Source organism: Pecten maximus, chromosome 6 (assembly GCF_902652985.1).
Source record: "Pecten maximus chromosome 6, xPecMax1.1, whole genome shotgun sequence".
NCBI classification, from domain to species: domain Eukaryota; kingdom Metazoa; phylum Mollusca; class Bivalvia; order Pectinida; family Pectinidae; genus Pecten; species Pecten maximus.
Window position 1 is genome coordinate 38,758,677 of NC_047020.1, and position 17,285 is coordinate 38,775,961.

Below are 17,285 nucleotides of genomic sequence, written 5' to 3' on the forward strand. Positions count from 1 at the left end.
TGAACAGAAAGGATCATTTTGAGGCGGGATCTCCTTGTAGTAGCTGGTGACTACCTCAGTGAGTGAGGCCTACTGTATGGGTATCTTACGCAAATGAAGTAAAGTGCCTTGTTCTTGGAAATATAACTGACAGCACAGGACAACCCATGATCTCTGCTCCCTGAGAAACATGCTGGGTTTGAGAAAGAATCTTGCACTGTTTGAATTTGAAGTTGAAGTTGACTGGGCCGTGATAGCTCAGACGGTAAGAGCACTGGCCACATAAATTCAGGTACACATCCAAAGTGCATGGTTCAAAGCTCCCTATCTCTGTCAGTCTGCATTACTCGCGAAGCTGGGAAACAGGCCAGTCTGTACTATTGTGGTTGTGTCATAGGGCTAGATACTTATCCTTAATGTTCTAGATGGCATGCAATGGGCTTTCTATATGTTGTTCAGTGAGGTAGTCACCAACTACTACAAAGGAGACCATGCCTCAAAATGACCCTGGCTGTTCACCGGGCGATAAACCCAACAAATAAGCAAACAAACAAATAGTATGAAGTTGCCTCATGTGGAATATGGAACAGTGATCACAGCCACTGTAACACAAGGCAACCACCATGACCTGATTCTTTACACTGGTACAGTACAGTAAAAAATGATTCATGCAGATTTTTTTTAACAAGATGGTTTGATTTTGAAATAAACACAACCTGACTGCTCCTTGAATCAGGCAGACACTGTCCCGTGGATATGTGGAAACATTTGTTATGAGTTTGTTTTTTTAACGAACAGCGTCTTTGTAATCTGCGCTGTTTTTCTGCTCGTAAAACTCATGTTTCCAATAATGCATGTTGCTATATATATATCCTTATGTAGGTGACTTCCAGGCCGATGCTTTTAACCGAGGATTCTTCTCGCACCCTGTCAGGAAGCATATCCATCTGCTGTTACAACGATACTGCGATGATTGAATCTGTTTTTGCAGCTTTCTGCAGAGAAATAATCTTGCACATGTGTTTGACTACAGGTTGCCAAACGTAAGTGATTATTGTAGAAAATTCTTGGCTGGTATAATTATGATAACTAAGAAACTTGCAGAAAACCTTTTCCCCAAAAACTAAACATGCAATTACATTTATCATATCATAAAACTGGCTAGGTAGGGAGTACTTCAGTGGTTGGCAAAACCAACTGCTAATGAACTTGAGGAAATGGAAAATGCTCCCAATCACCACTTGCCATTTGCTCTATTTTCAGTCAATAGTAACCCAGCTACCACCTTAGGGATCATATTGCAATTTCTATTTCTCACCTGTATTTTCAGTAACTGGTTACCTAGCTACCATCTTAGAGATCATATTGTAATTTCTCATTCTTACCTGTATTTTTAGTAACTGGTAACCTAGCAACCATCTCAGGGATCATATTGCAATTTCTATTTCTCACCTGTATTTTCAGTAACTGGTTACCTATCTACCATCTTAGAGATCATATTGTAATTTCACATTCTTACCTGTATTTTTAGTATGGTAACTGGTAACCTAGCAACCATCTTAGGGATCGTAATGTAATTTCTAATTCTCACCTGTATTTTCAGTAACTAGTTACCTAGCTACCATCTTAAGGATCATATTGTAATTTTTACTTCTTACCTGTATTTTCAGTAACTGGTAACCTAGCGACCATCTTAGGGGTCATATTGTAATTTCTAGTTCTTACCTGTATTTTCAGTAACTGGTAACCTAGCAACCAGCTTAAGGATCATAATGTAATTTCTAATTCTCACCTGTATTTTTTCAGTAACTGGTAACCTAGCTACCATCTAAGGGATTATATTGTAATTTATAGTTCTCACCTGATCTTTCATAATATTTTCATTCTTGAATGGGTTTACATAATTCTCCTCCTTTGGAACCAGATTAACTTCCTGAGCCATCTGCAAAAAAGGGAAAATATAGAATTATTATCGCTAACTTCAAAGGAAGCCCTCAATTTTACATATGCAACTGTAGATTCAGTATCTTAAATAAAAGTTTGAAATGATTTTCATCTCCAGAACTCGTTCTATTCTGCAAAATGTCAATATATCTTTGAAGTATATGTGAGGCCTATAAGTTTCAGGTATTAACTTCAAACATGGTCAAAATATACTAAATTATGATTATAATAGGTATCAGTTCTCATTGTTACAGAAAATCCATCGACAGGTGTTAAATTTCACTGAGACAGAAAATCAAGGGAAAGTGTATCAATTTGAAACAGGCACATTCCTAATTATATTCTTATCTGTGGCCTCCATTACAAATAAAATTGAATTCAGTACAGAATAGGGAGAGGGACAGGGAAGCTACCTATAGGAGAAAGGGTTGAGGGATGAGGTAGTAGAAGGGTAGGGGATAGGGTGGGGGATAAGGTAGGGGGTAGGGTAATGGGGTAGGGGTAGGGGGGATAGAGGGTGGGGGATAAGGTAGGGGGTAGGTTAATGGGGTAGGGGTAGGGGGATAGAGTGGGGGGAAAGGTAGGGGGTAGGGTAGGGGGTAGGGTAGGGGGTAGTGGGGGGATCGGGTAGGGGTAGGGAATGGGGTAGGGGGTGGGGGGATAGAGTGGGGGATAAGGTATGGGTAGGGGGTTGGGTTATGGGGTGGGGTGAGGGGGATAGGGTGGGGGAGGGGGGTAGGGGGGTCGGGGGGGGGGAGAGGGGGGGTAAGGTGGGGGTAGGAGTAGGGGGGATAGAGTGGGGGGATAGGTAGGGGGTAGGGTATGGAGTAGGGTAATGGGGTAGGGGGATAGGGTGGGGGATAAGGTAGTGGGTAGGGTAATGGGGTAGGGGTAGGGGGATAGAGTGGGGGGATAAGGTAGGGGGTAGGGTAATGGGGTAGGGGGATAGGGTGGGGGAGAAGGTAGGGGGTAGGGTAATGGGGTAGGGGTAGGGGATAGAGTGGGGGATAAGGTAGGGGGTAGGGTAGGGGATAGGGTGGGGTAGAGGTAGGGGTAGGGGGGGTAGGGTAGGGTAGGGCAGAGGGTGGGGTAGGGTAAGGGGGGTAGGGGGTAGGGGGTACGGGGTAGGTGTAGGGGTGGGGGGGGGGGGGTAAGGTAGGGGGTAGGGTAATGGGGTAGGGGATAGGGGGGGGATAAGGTAGGGGGTAGGGTAATGGGGTAGGGGTAGGGGGATAGAGTGGGGGATAAGGTAGGGGGTAGGGTAATGGGATAGGGGTAGGGGTAGGGTAACGGGGTAGGGGTAGGGGGAGGGTAATGGGATAGGGAGTAGGGGTAGGGTAATGGGGTAGGGGTAGGGGGATAGTGTGTGTGTGTGGGGGGGGGGGGTAAGGGTAGGGGTAGGGGGGGTAAGGGTATGGGTAGGGGTGGGTAGGGGGTAGGGTATGGATAGGGTATAGGGGATAGGGTAGAGGGTAGAGAATAGAGTAATGGAAAAGGAGGATAGGGTAGGGGATATGTTGGGGAGAAGGTGGAGGTAGGGTAGGGGGTATAGGGATAGGGTAGGGGGACAGGGTGGGGGTAGGGGGATATAGCAGGGAGTGGGTTCAGGGTAGGGGGACAGGGTAGGGGGTAGGGTATGGAGTAGGGGGACAGGGTAGGGGTAGGGTATGGAGTAGGGGACAGGGTGGGGGTAGGGTATGGAGTAGGGGGACAGGGTAGGGGGTAGGGGATATAGCAGGGAGTGGGATCAGGGTAGGGGACAGGGTAGGGGGTAGGGTATGGAGTAGGGGGACAGGGTAGGGGGTAGGGTATGGAGTAGGGGACAGGGTGGGGGTAGTGTATGGAGTAGGGGGACAGGGTAGGGGGTAGGGGATATAGCAGGGAGTGGGATCAGGGTAGGGGACAGGGTAGGGGGTAGGGTATGGAGTAGGGGGACAGGGTAGGGGGTAGGGGATATAGCAGGGAGTGGGATCAGGGTGGGGGGACAGGGTAGGGAGTAGGGGGACAGGGTAGGGGGTAGGGTATGGAGTAGGGGGACAGGGTAGGGGGTAGGGTATGGAGTAGGGAGACAGGGTAGGGGGTAGGGGACAGGGTAGGGGGTAGGGTATGGGGTAGGGGGACAGGGTAGGGGATAGGGTATGGAGTAGGGGGACAGGGTAGGGGGTAGGGTATGGAGTAGGGGGACAGGGTAGGGGGTAGGGTATGGAGTAGGGGGACAGGGTAGGGGGTAGGGGACAGGGTAGGGGGTAGGGTATGGGTAGGGTAGGGGGACAGGGTAGGGGACAGGGTATGGAGTAGGGGACAGGGTAGGGGATAGGGTATGGAGTAGGGGGACAGGGTAGGGGATAGGGTATGGAGTAGGGGGACAGGGTAGGGGTAGGGTATGGAGTAGGGGGTAAATGAGTAGGGGGACGGGTAGGGGGTAGGGACAGGGTAGGGGATAGGGAATGGAGTAGGAGGACAGGGTAAGGGGCTAGGGTAGGGAGTAGGGGACAGGGTAGGGGGGTAGGGTAATGGAGTAGGGGGACAGGATAGAGGGTAGGGGGACAGGGTAGGGGGTAGCGGACAGTGTAGGGGGTAGGGGACAGTGTAGGGGGTAGGGAATAGGGTAGGGGGATATGGTAGAGGGTAGGGGGTAGGGTATGGAGTAGGGGGACAGGGTAGGGGTAGGGGAACAGGGTAGGGGACAGGGTAGGGGGTAGGGGATAGGGGTAGGGGGGATATGGTAGGGGGTAGGGTATGGAGTAGGGGGACAGGGTAGGGGGTAGGGTATGGAGTAGGGGACAGAGTAGGAGGTAGAGGGATAGGGTAGGGGATAGGGGGACAGGGTAGGGGGCAGGGGAGGGGGTATAGTAGAGGGATCAGATGTCTTAAAAGATGAGGAAGGTATGTTAAACACTGAGGGAGGAGGTGTAGTATGTGTTTGATGATGTGAGGAGATAAAAGTAGAAATCTATCTTGTAATAGTTACACACTCCACAAAACACCTGGTCACCATGGTAATAAAATATCACTACTTACAAGCAAGTATTACATGATCTTTGGTATTTTACTCCAAGCATAACGAGCTTAACATCCAAAAACTTTGTTCAAATGATATTTTCTAACTCATTTTAAGAAGAACCATTTTGCAATTCTATTCTAAAACATTATTTTAGATCGTAACCTGGATAAATCCTATTCAGGGTTTCCATAGCGATGCTGAATATCGTAGATACAAAAGCATCTCAAAGCTAACCAGGCTTTGTGGATAATTAGGTCCAGAATCTTTACACTTCATCAGAGAGCAGAGATCAAAACAAAGACTTGTGTGAATTTTATTGTTCTGAAAATTGAATTTCCTGTTTCTATTAATCTCTGTCAGTGGAATGTTGATGCAGTATAGACACAGCTTCATAGAAAACATCAAAGGTACCTCTCACAATGAGCATTGTCAGCTTAACCAAACAAAAATATCAGATTTTCATCTGCCAGTAATTTCATGAAGTATTTGATTAACCTTGAAGTGTCATATTTCAATATGGTAGTGAATCGAAAAAGAAAATGAGTACTTTGGAAGCCATTGTCGCAAATGTCAATAACATAAAACGTTATACATTTTTTTTTATCAAATGATGATTAAGGTGACAATGAAATAATCAAACAAAACCAAGGGGTTATTACTGGGCCGGTTCCTATCTTAAAACATCTTCCATGGGTACATTTTATGAAGTCTACGAAACTACAACCATCATAAGATAGGCTGTCAAAACAGGGGAGCTCTTCACAGCAACAGTCTATAGCCACCGACCCCTATAAAGTATTTTATAAAGAATTGTCCAGCTGAATACTTGAACACCAAAATTATAAAGCTGATGGGGATGTTTTTATGCTAAATAGCTTCAACTTCAATTAATATGTACATATTCAAAATCCATTTTACAAGAAAATCTCCAAATTCAAAAATATTCATGGATTAATATTTGCGTCAGTTAAAGCATTTAAGTTCCTATACTTTTCAATTTCAATATTTCAAACAAAAATATGTGTCCCTAATGAAAATTTTGAACTGACTTAATTCACTTAAGGAGACTTTTCTTTAAAAATCTGGGTCCAATCATCACATCAAGTATATACACCAAGTGCAGATATTGATGAAAGGGTTCAAAGATGTACAATCCTTTATTCTTGTATTACAAGATATTTTCATTCAAGTATGTAATTGCAATGAGTTGCCTCATCAGTGATATAGACATGGTGCATGTTTCCATGTAGACTGGCTACCAGCCCCTGAGTTTTTTGTAAAGGATTGCTCAGCTAAATTCTAATACTAGATTATCTCCCCGTTAAGTTTGAAACTTAGGAATCGGTCATAACCTAGAAACCACAAGAATTCCACGGAAGTGGATGTGTTGCCTTGTGCATGATTACAAGGAAACAAATTTTCTATTTTTAGTAGCAGTGACCTTGACCTTTGACCTTCAGACCTGGAAAGCAATCCCAAGCAAGTACTCTCGGTAAGGAAGATTTACACGAAGTTTTAGTTTTATCGGCCCAAGGAAACTTGAGTTGTCGAACGGAAACATATTTTTAGTAAAAGTGACCTTGACCTTTGACCTTCAGACCTGGAAAGCAATCCCAAGCAAGCGCTTTTAGTAAGAAAGATCTGGACCTCTGTGTGGACAATGCTGATACCGTCGCCGACACTGACACCAACAACTTGATACCTATATGTTGCCTGGTTTTTGCAGGCAACACAAAAATCATAAAGTTTAATTCTATTCATAATTTTGATATTCTAGAGACAGGGGGCCAGTCTAGTATACATAAAGCTTTAGTTGGCTGTTACATCAGTATAACACATCTATTATATTTTGGGTGTACTAGAACATCACACACATTCCTCAAGATTTTTCGCTGATTTGTATGACAGCTCACTATACTTATACAACGTATACATAAAGGAGGGGCAACAATTTCACAAGTGTTTTACATAAAAATTCCTAAACTCCTCTAGATCTTAACAATTACTGATGACAATTGAAGTATCTTGTTGAACTACGAGCCCCTAAGTACAGGGTTTGGTTGGCGAGACACTTTAATTTCTACATGGCTGCTGTGATATGGTCCGGTGACATTATCTAGTAGGTACGTGATGACCAATTTAATCAAATTATCTCCCTTACATGTCAGACATGCAGATGATGATATTTAGAGGAGAATATGATATAATTTGGCAATTATTCAACTCCAGTGCAGAAAGGTCACAGACAGCTGTGAAATGAAATCAACTAATCTGCTTTTGGCTTCCTAAAGAGAAAGTCCAATGACATCCTAACTTAAACTGGGGGCCTGTAGCGCTCAACATGGTTGAGCAAAATATTAGTGATATTCATCAATTATTTCCAGAGAAAAAGCAGTGTGTAGTAAGATAGCCAAATTGCTCCCTTTTGGCCCCATGCCTCAGCCCCCTGGGAGAGGTCAGCAACGCCATTTGTGCTTTTTTGAATCCCCAACACTTACAGATGCTTTCAGTCAAATTAGGTTTAATTCCAATCAGCAACTAAGAAGAAGTTCTTTTTGTCAAATTGTTGACAGATAGACGACAAACACCACAGTATGACATAAGCTCACCTTTAAGTCCTCCAGACCACGTGAGCTAATTACATATTGAAAGTAAATGCCCTTGCCCTGTTAGAAAAAACCTGATTTAACCCTTCCAACCCTAAAAAACTTTAGTGGACTCTGCCATTCTTTCATAATTTAAAGTCAAATATATAGTCAGTAGGTGTGAAATGGTTAATGAAAACTTGATACTAGAAGGACGACGGATGCTATAGAATGACATATGCTCTCCAGGCAGTTGTGACATTAATGGTGTTTTAGGAAAATGTAAATTTTAACCGAACTTCAAAATCGGACATTTAGCAGTATCCATGCCATCATATATTTTTCATTGATTTTATTATCTTCTTTCTGCAGTAGTGTATCTAATGGTTCTGTGACCTTCCATATCATCTCTGTCACCTCCACATAAACATCCGGAGCCACAAACCACTACTGTACAATTCCATCCTCACAACACTTGACACATATAAACATTTACATGTATTGGCAAGGCGATATTTTTTGATAAAATGTATCTGAAGTAAATGTTTATTTCTGACATTTACAGAGAGTAAACAGAAAACTCTTCTGCCACAATATTTCAATGTTCTTTATAACTACACCCAACTCTACACTGAAGTGCCCACACACATATTCTATACCCATAATACTCTCACGGAGAGTGTCCTACTTGCAAACTTTAAAATGTTTTTTCAGATCTTTTCTTCGTTTGCTAGAAAACAGAGAGATACTGGGTCTCTCAATTGCTGTCCACCAACCAACCTCCATCCCTGGGTCTCTCTACCCCAACCTCTATCCCTGGGTCTCTCTACTGTTATCCACTGACCCAACCTCTATCCCTGGGTCTCTCTACCCCAGGGTCTCTACTGCTATTCACCAACCAACCTCCATCCCTGGGTCTCTACTACTATTTACACACCAACCTTCATCCCTGAGTCTCTCTACTGCTATCCATTGACCCAACCTCCATCCCTGAGTCTCTCTACTGCTATCCACTGACACAACCTCTATCCCTGGGTCTCTCTACCCCAGGGTCTCTACTGCTATTCACCAACCAACCTCCATCCCTGGGTCTCTACTACTATTTACACACCAACCTCCATCCCTGGGTCTCTCTACTGTTATCCATTGACCCAACCTCCATCCCTGAGTCTCTCTACTGCTATCTACTGACCCAACCTCCATCCCTGAGTCTCTCTACTGTTATCCACCGACCCAACCTCCATCCCTGAGTCTCTCTACTGTTATCCATTGACCCAACCTCCATCCCTGAGTCTCTCTACTGCTATCCATTGACCCAACCTCCATCCCTGAGTCTCTCTACTGCTATCCACTGACACAACCTCTATCCCTGAGTCTCTCTACTGTTATCCACCGACCCAACCTCCATCCCTGAGTCTCTCTACTGTTATCCATTGACCCAACCTCCATCCCTGAGTCTCTCTACTGCTATCCACTGACACAACCTCTATCCCTGGGTCTCTCTACCCCAGGGTCTCTACTGCTATTCACCAACCAACCTCCATCCCTAAGTCTCTCTACTGTTATCCACCGACCCAACCTCCATCCCTGAGTCTCTCTACTGCTATCCACTGACACAACCTCTATCCCTGAGTCTCTCTACTGCTATCCACTGACACAACCTCTATCCCTGAGTCTCTCTACTGTTATCCACCGACCCAACCTCCATCCCTGAGTCTTTCTACTGCTATCCGCTGACCAAACTCCATCCCTGAGTCTCTCTACTGCTTTCCACTGACCCGACCTCCGTCCCTGAGTCTTTCTACTGCTATCCGCTGACCAAACTCCATCCCTGAGTCTCTCTACTGCTATCCGCTGACCCAACCTCCATCCGTTGGTCTCTCTACTGCTATCCATTGACCCAACCTCCATCCCTGGGTCTCTCTACTGCTATCAACCAACCAACCTCCATCCCTGAGTCTCTCTACTATTATCCACCAACCAACCTCCATCCCTGGGTCTCTCTACTGTTATCTACCAACCAACCAACCTCCATCCCTGGGTCTACCTACTGTTATCCATTGACATAACCTCCATCCCTGAGTCTCTCTACTATTATCCACCAACCAACCTCCATCCCTAAGTCTCTCTACTGCTATCCATTTACCAAACCTCCATCCCTTAGTCTCTCCACTGCTATCCGCTGACCAAACCTCCATCCCTGAGTCTCTCTACTGCTATCCATTGACCCAACCTCCATCCCTGGGTTTCTCTACTGCTATCCATTGACCCAACCTCCATCCCTAAGTCTCTCTACTGCTATCCATTGACCCAACCTCCATCCCTAAGTCTCTCTACTGCTATCCATTGACCCAACCTTCATCCCTTAGTCTCTCTACTACTATCCACACACCAACCTCCATCCCTGGGTCTCTCTACTGCTATCCATTGACCAAACCTCCATCCCTTAGTCTCTCCACTGCTATCCGCTGACCAAACCTCCATCCCTGAGTCTCTCTACTGCTATCCATTGACCCAACCTCCATCCCTGGGTTTCTCTACTGCTATCCATTGACCCAACCTCCATCCCTGGGTCTCTCTACTGCTATCCACCGACCCAACCTCCATTCCTGGGTCTCTACTGCTATCCATTGACCCAACCTCCCTCCCTGAGTCTCTCTACTGCTATCCACCAACCAATCTCCATCCCTGAGTCTCTCTACTGCTATCCACTGACCTAACCTCCATCCCTGAGTCTCTCTACTGCTATCCACCAACCAATCTCCATCCCTGAGTCTCTCTACTGCTATCCACTGACCTAACCTCCCTCCCTGAGTCTCTCTACTGCTATCCACCAACCAATCTCCATCCCTGGGTCTCTCTACTGCTATCCACTGACCCAACCTCCATCCCTGAGTCTCTCTACTGCTATCCACCAACCAATCTCCATCCCTGAGTCTCTCTACTGCTATCCACTGACCTAACCTCCATCCCTTCGTCTCTCTTATGCTATCCATTGACCCAACCTCCATTCCATGGTCTCTCTACTGCTATCCATTGACCCAACCTCCATCCCTGGGTCCCTGGGTGTCTCTACAATTTTGGGATCCTCCACCCAACCAACCTCTGTCAATGGGTGCCTACTATTTTGCTATCCTCCACCCACCCAAACTCCATCTCTGGGTGTCTCTACCATTTTGCGATCCTCCACCCACCCAACCTCCATCCCTGGGTCTGTTTACAATTTTGCGATCCTCCACCCACCCAAACTCCATCTCTGGGTGTCTCTTCATTTTTGCGATCCTCCACCCACCCAAATTCTCTCCCAGGCTGGGTGTCTCTACTATTTTGCGATCCTCTGTTCCTGCATGGGTCTCCCAACTCTAAGCGTCTGCCCTTTAATGATACTGCTGAAGATGCCCCATAAATGTGTTTACACCAGATAGCTACTTGTCTAGAAACACAGTTTTTTTTGTGGTTAGTATAACAGATGGTAACCATATTTTCTGCTTGAACTAAGCCCCACATATTGGACTTGTAGTAAACTGGAGCACTGCTACACGACCACATTGTCTAATCCCATGCTACTGACACATTTGTACAGGGGTATACTAAAATGGCCATCCATGAAAGCAATCCTGATAAAAAAAATCATCTTTGGGGGACGCAATCCAGACAAAAAAAATATCACCATCCATGAATGAATTCCTGACAAGAAATATCATCTTCTCCCGAAATGGACATTATTAGACCAGACAGTGGGCCATGTTTGGGCTAATAGGCTATCAATGCTACAACAATTTAAAGGAAGAAACCAAAAATATTTGTCTTACGAATAATGTAACCCTAACGAAAATGTATACAGGTAAACCTGTCTACTGACACTATGGAACCAATCAGTGTGTCGGCTATGACAGGTAAACCTGTCTTTACCAACACTTTTGGGACCAATCATTGTGTCGGCTATGACAGGTAAACCTGTCTTTACCAACACTTTCGGGACCAATCATTGTGTCGGCTATGACAGGTAAACCTGTCTTTACCAACACTTTTGGGACCAATCATTGTGTTGGATATGTCAGTGAAACCTGACTTTACTGATATTTTTGGGACCAATCATTGTCGGATATGACAGGTAAATGGAAAGATAAGTGATTTACAGTACTTTCCTGATTTCTTACTAACCATGAGAACTGGGAATGTTTATTTACACCCCGATGTCTGCTCCTTTCCTTCAGTTCTCTTTTACAACATTCTCTTTCCATGGCTCTGTCTTTGACACAATTCATTTCCAAGTGTATGAACTGATAACTAAGTTTCCCTAAAAAATCTGGCACCCTGCCAACGGTTTGAGTACCCAGTGATCCTGGGATACGGCCCCTGGCTCCTTACTCTGGTCTGCTAGGATAACTACATCTCCCGTAATGTTTTTTTTCCCTCCTGGACCCATCAGAGATAAGGTAACTGTTACATACACTGGTAACCATTCATCGTGGGAACATATTTACACCACTTTAAAATCATTTCTTTAAAAAAAAAACATTCATAAAAATTGATAAGGAAATTTCATAAAATACCAATTTGTATATCAGACTGACTGTTTTATCAAAGTCTGTTTTGAAATTGGACTTGTCACATTCTATCATCACTGCGGTTCGGATGTAGATATTTATGGGTAGCTTCGGTGGCTGTAACAACATCTAATTGGTCGGGAGTTCTATAAATATTACATCTCAGACCCCTAAATCACTGTTAGTAATCAACTATGTTAAAAGCTCCTATCTGTAAATTGTGCAATTGCAGAAAAAAAATGAGTCTGTGGTTGTTGATAGTAGGGGTGTAGAAATACACACCCAATACATTTCCCAGCTGTCCTCTCAGCCACAACCTTGACCTGAACATCTATTGTTCCCAAAAAACAGTATTTTACATGTTGCCTATTCTGTTGCATATTTTTCATCATATTTTGAACTAAAAACTTAGCACAGGTTAACTGGCTTCATTTGTTTGCACCATTTAAAAAAAATATTTTAAAAGAAAACAGTATTACATGCATATAACTTCTCGATTCAATACCACTTTGATGCAAAATGTGCCAAAACAAGTGAAAAATCATCGTTTGAGGCCACAGCATATTTGAATCCGCTTGACAATATTCTGGTGGCAGTATAACAAGGTTTTCCTGTCAAACTGTGGAGGCAGTATAACAAGGTTTTTCTGTCAAAGTGTCGTGGCAGTAAAACCGGGTTTTAACTTGTGACAGTATAACAAGGTTTTAACTTGTGGCAGTATAAGAAGGTTTTAACTTGTGGCAGTAAAACAAGGTTTTCATGTCAAAGTGTGGTGGCAGTATAAGAAGGTTTTAACTTGTGGCAGTATAACAAGGTTTTCACTTGTGGTAGTATAAGAAGGTTATACTTGTGGCAGTATAACAAGGTTTTCATGTTAAAGTGTGGTGGCAGTATAACAAGGTTTTAACTTGAGGTAGTATAACAAGGTTTTAACTTGTGGCAGTAAAAGAAGGTTTTAACTTGTGGCAGTATAACAAGGTTTTAACTTGAGGCAGTATAAGCAGGTATAAACTTGTGACAGTATAACAAGGTTTAAACTTGTGGCAGTATAACAAGATTTTAACTTGAGGCAGTATAAGAAGGTTTTAACTTGTGGCAGTATAACAAGGTTTCCCCAATATATTTTAAGTTGCTGGTTGAAAAACCACATACAGTGTTTACTCAATGCACTGGAAACAAGAGCTGTCATCAAGCCTGTTGTCCTTGGACCATGTTACATCCCACCACAGCCAAAGCATCTGTTGCTGATTACATAACTTTTTGCCACAAATGACAGGAATTGTCAACGGTTATACATAAAAGTATGAATTACTGGCTTTTGTCTGCGTATACCCTTTGTCTAACAATGAGAGATGTCGCTAAAAATAAATCATTGATACTGAGGCAATGCATTTTTTTGTTTACCCAGCATTCCAAGCAAAGGTCCACGAGTGGCATGAATTAACTATAGCCATCAGAATTCAGCAATACTTGTACCTCACAAAATCTGGACTAACAAAACCCATCACTGACCATGATATAGATATTTACATTGCATATGAGATTTGAGAATCATGTCCAGGAATTGGACGCTAGTTAATTGGAGAAATGAAAAAATTATGACATAAATACATGCATCAATTAAGACAACTCAAGAGGAAATATATAGAAAACAGCAGGCTGTTTGACAAAATCAAACCAAAGTAGAATCTATGTTGGCCATGTTTTGTCTCTTTCTTTGAAGGCATTACAATTGTAACCATGGGAACCTACAACCAATCAAGTTCTGCTAGGTGTTAACCCTTTCAACCCTAAGAAACTTTAGTAGACTCTTCCATTCATTCATTATTTGGAGTCCAATATGATCAGTAGGGGTGGAAGGGTTAAACTAGAATAACTAAGAACAGTGTTCTGTGTTGTCACCCTAAAGACACACCTGGAGACAAATTAAGCTATGTACAACTTACCAGTGATAGAAGTTTTGCACTGTTTCCTTGAAAGATCTTGGATTCGTTACAGAACCACACACCCCAGCCCAGTATTAGGTGCCATTCTTTGTTCTTATCGAATATTTCATGGGTGATGTCTGGTAGTCGTAGTACAAGGTCACCAAACATGGCTACGTTCTCAAGAACCTTCGACATACCTGTTAATGAAAAACAAATCTCAAAATACAATCATGTCTACATGTAAATTTGGGTATAAGGTTGTATGTTAATTATTAATCCAGAACTTTTTCTTCAACTTTTGGATTTTAATTTACGATACTCGATTCTGAAAAAAAATATCACACATTAAAATACATGTAATGAATATCACCTTGGTGTTATCATTATCTTGTATATTTATAACATCACAGCTGAAATTACCGTAAAAAAATTACGAAGCCTTGTCTGATTAATTTGTACATTTGTTAGTGAGAGATCTTTGTGGGACTTCTGACGCCTCATGCAGTCATGCACTGCTTTTGACCCGGAGTTTCGATTTTGTTTGGTTTGGTATTGTTCAATATCATATCAACAACCATTGTATTAAAGAACAGACCGGCGTTATGATATCATATTTACAATATATTCTTTGTTTTTGTTTAATACATAGCCAAGATAAGGATTTAGGAGGAGGATTGTCAAGGAAACACCTACAGCACAGAAAGACAGAACAGAAGAGGAAAGAAATGAAAAAGACAGGAAAGTAAGAAGACAAGACAGGGACAGCAGATCTATTTTGGTCTCTTAAATTTCCCCTGAATGAAAGACATGAAGAAAATCCAAGATTCTGTGGAGGGCCTTGCATTTTATTGAAATTTACATGAAAATACAGGGTAATGCCAATCATAGTTGTCCTGGCAACAGAGAACAATAACCCATTATTGAATCAAGAAAGAAAAATAGTTGCGTATATAATAATAGATGAATTGTTTGTTATATAAAGATAATTATAATATGGAGATTTTTAGCAGGAAATTTCCGGACACCACACCCCGATATAATACACAATATCCTTATAGTTTTTGTCAGGCAGGTGTCTAACATGTGTTTTGATAGTCAGAAATAATGACTAGAAAATACAGCCTGGTATTATATAGAACAGGGTGAATATCTGAAGATTTGGGGGACACGTAATTTGTTTGGTTATGGTCGACAGAGAGCAGGAGTTGGACGAATGGTCACTATGGCACACAACTCCTGTCTAATCTGACAATGTTTTTTCTACAGGGTGTCAGATTAGAAAGGTTTCAACATTAATTGCTGATTTCAACCTTGGGTAGATTTGTTGGAGGGTAAATGGCTGAAAGTAAGATACATGTGATAAAGTTGGGGGTGGGGGTGGGTGGTGGGGAGCTGGAGGGGAGAGGGAGTACCAATTTTAACAGTAATTACATAAACTTTAACAGGCAGCTTGGGAAAGTGCACAGCTCCTACATTTGTACAGAAAGTTGTCTGTCAATGGGACATCAGATGATGTTTGTCTACTAGCATTAAACACATGTATCTGTCAGAATAAATAAAAAGGTATGAAACATTTATCCACTTTTAAAGTACAGCCACGTTTGTCTATGTCTGATGATCGGTGTTGACATTTCGGCATACCGTCACCCTCCATGCATAATTTTCACAATTTTTATCTTCTCAAATCTAATTTTCCCACAAATTCAATAAACTGCTTCAATGATGTTAAAGGCACATCGGTGAATACAAGAGTGCAGGTCCCCTCGGAGGAAAAGATTGGCAGATATAGTAAACTTAAGCGAGGGTTAAGAGGAAACTAGCAATTACTTTCATTCGACAATAGCCTCGGTTGTTGGAGGGTTTGGCACCGATTTCTGCGATAATCAGATATGATGTAAAACCTGTACCATAGGAAATGTATGCCGATTTGTTACAAACCACATGGTAACAGAGAAGGTTTTTATGATGACTTGAATAGTTCACTCCCGGACTTACAGATTTGATATACAGTATTGTGTTCTTGCTATCATTTTAAAACATCTTTAATAACTGGTTTCCATCATGATTTATTATCAAAACCATGAGTTCTGGTGAATGTCTAGCTTGGTTTTTTTATATTCATATTCATTTTATAATAAAAAATGATAAGTAGACATAGCATATAAATTTCTATCTAGAGACATTCTGGAGATAAAAAATAACTAACATTAGTTAAACTACAGAAAATGCTGTCTAATTGGAACCCTGAGTAATCTGACATCTAAGTTCTAATGATTGCAAACAACCTGACATCATCATTACCTGTTTAAAGTGACTGATATGTTGTGTACATCTGGCTGTCAGATTAGACAGGTTTACCAGCATCATGTCTAATATGACCAGTATGTATATCACAGGGTGTCGGATTAGACAGGTTTACCAGCATCATGTCTAATATGACCAGTATGTATATCACAGGGTGTCGGATTAGACAGGTTTACCAACATCATGTCTAATATGACCAATATGTATATCACAGGGTGTCGGATTAGACAGGTTTACCAACATCATGTCTAATATGACCAGTATGTATATCACAGGGTGTCGGATTAGACAGGTTTACCAACATCATGTCTAATATGACCAATATGTATATCACAGGGTGTCGGATTAGACAGGTTTACCAACATCATGTCTAATATGACTGATATTTATATCATAGGGGTCAGATTAGACAGGTTTACCAACATCCTGTCTAATGTGACTGATATATTGTGTACTGCATGGTGTCAGATTAAACAGGTTTACATATATCAAGTCTAATATGACCGATATTTATATCAGGTGTCAGATTAGACAGGTTTACATATATCAAGTCTAATATGACTGATATTTATATCAGATGTCAGATTAGACAGGTTTACATATATCAAGTCTAATATGACTGATATTTATATCATAGGGGTCTGATTAGACAGGTTTACCAGCATCATGTCTAATATGACTGATATGTTGTGTACCACAGGGTGTCAGATAAGGCAGGTTTAACTGTAGATACCAATGCCCTGTCTAATCTGAACATTATGTTGTGTTCCAATACCAGTAATGCTTTTTTATTACTGTCCATTTTTCATAGAAACTATCAACTAAGACTGGCAAGTTTCCTACTGTTGATGTCAGTATACCCTGATCATACTGATGATTTCAGTATACCCTGATCATACTGATGTCAGTATATCCTGATCATACTGATGATGTCAGTCTACCCTGGTCATACTGATGATGTCATTATACCCTGATCATACTGATGTCAGTA

At 42.2% G+C, this 17,285-nt stretch overlaps 1 protein-coding gene across 2 annotated transcripts in view; it reads right to left on the minus strand.

Annotated features, from left to right (window-relative positions):
* Nucleotides 1-17,285, minus strand: part of LOC117329735 (coiled-coil domain-containing protein 134-like) — a 39,275-nt gene that overhangs the window by 7,419 nt on the left and 14,571 nt on the right. For both annotated transcript variants that reach the window (XR_004533256.1, XM_033887833.1), the window contains exons 4-5: nt 14,009-14,187; nt 1,841-1,921 (exon numbers count right to left, since the gene is read on the minus strand). Coding sequence is in view for 1 of the 2 variants with exons in the window: in XM_033887833.1 (XP_033743724.1) it covers nt 1,841-1,921; nt 14,009-14,187 (260 nt within the window). In the remaining variant the exon portion in view is untranslated. The remainder of the gene's footprint in view (nt 1-1,840; nt 1,922-14,008; nt 14,188-17,285) is intronic.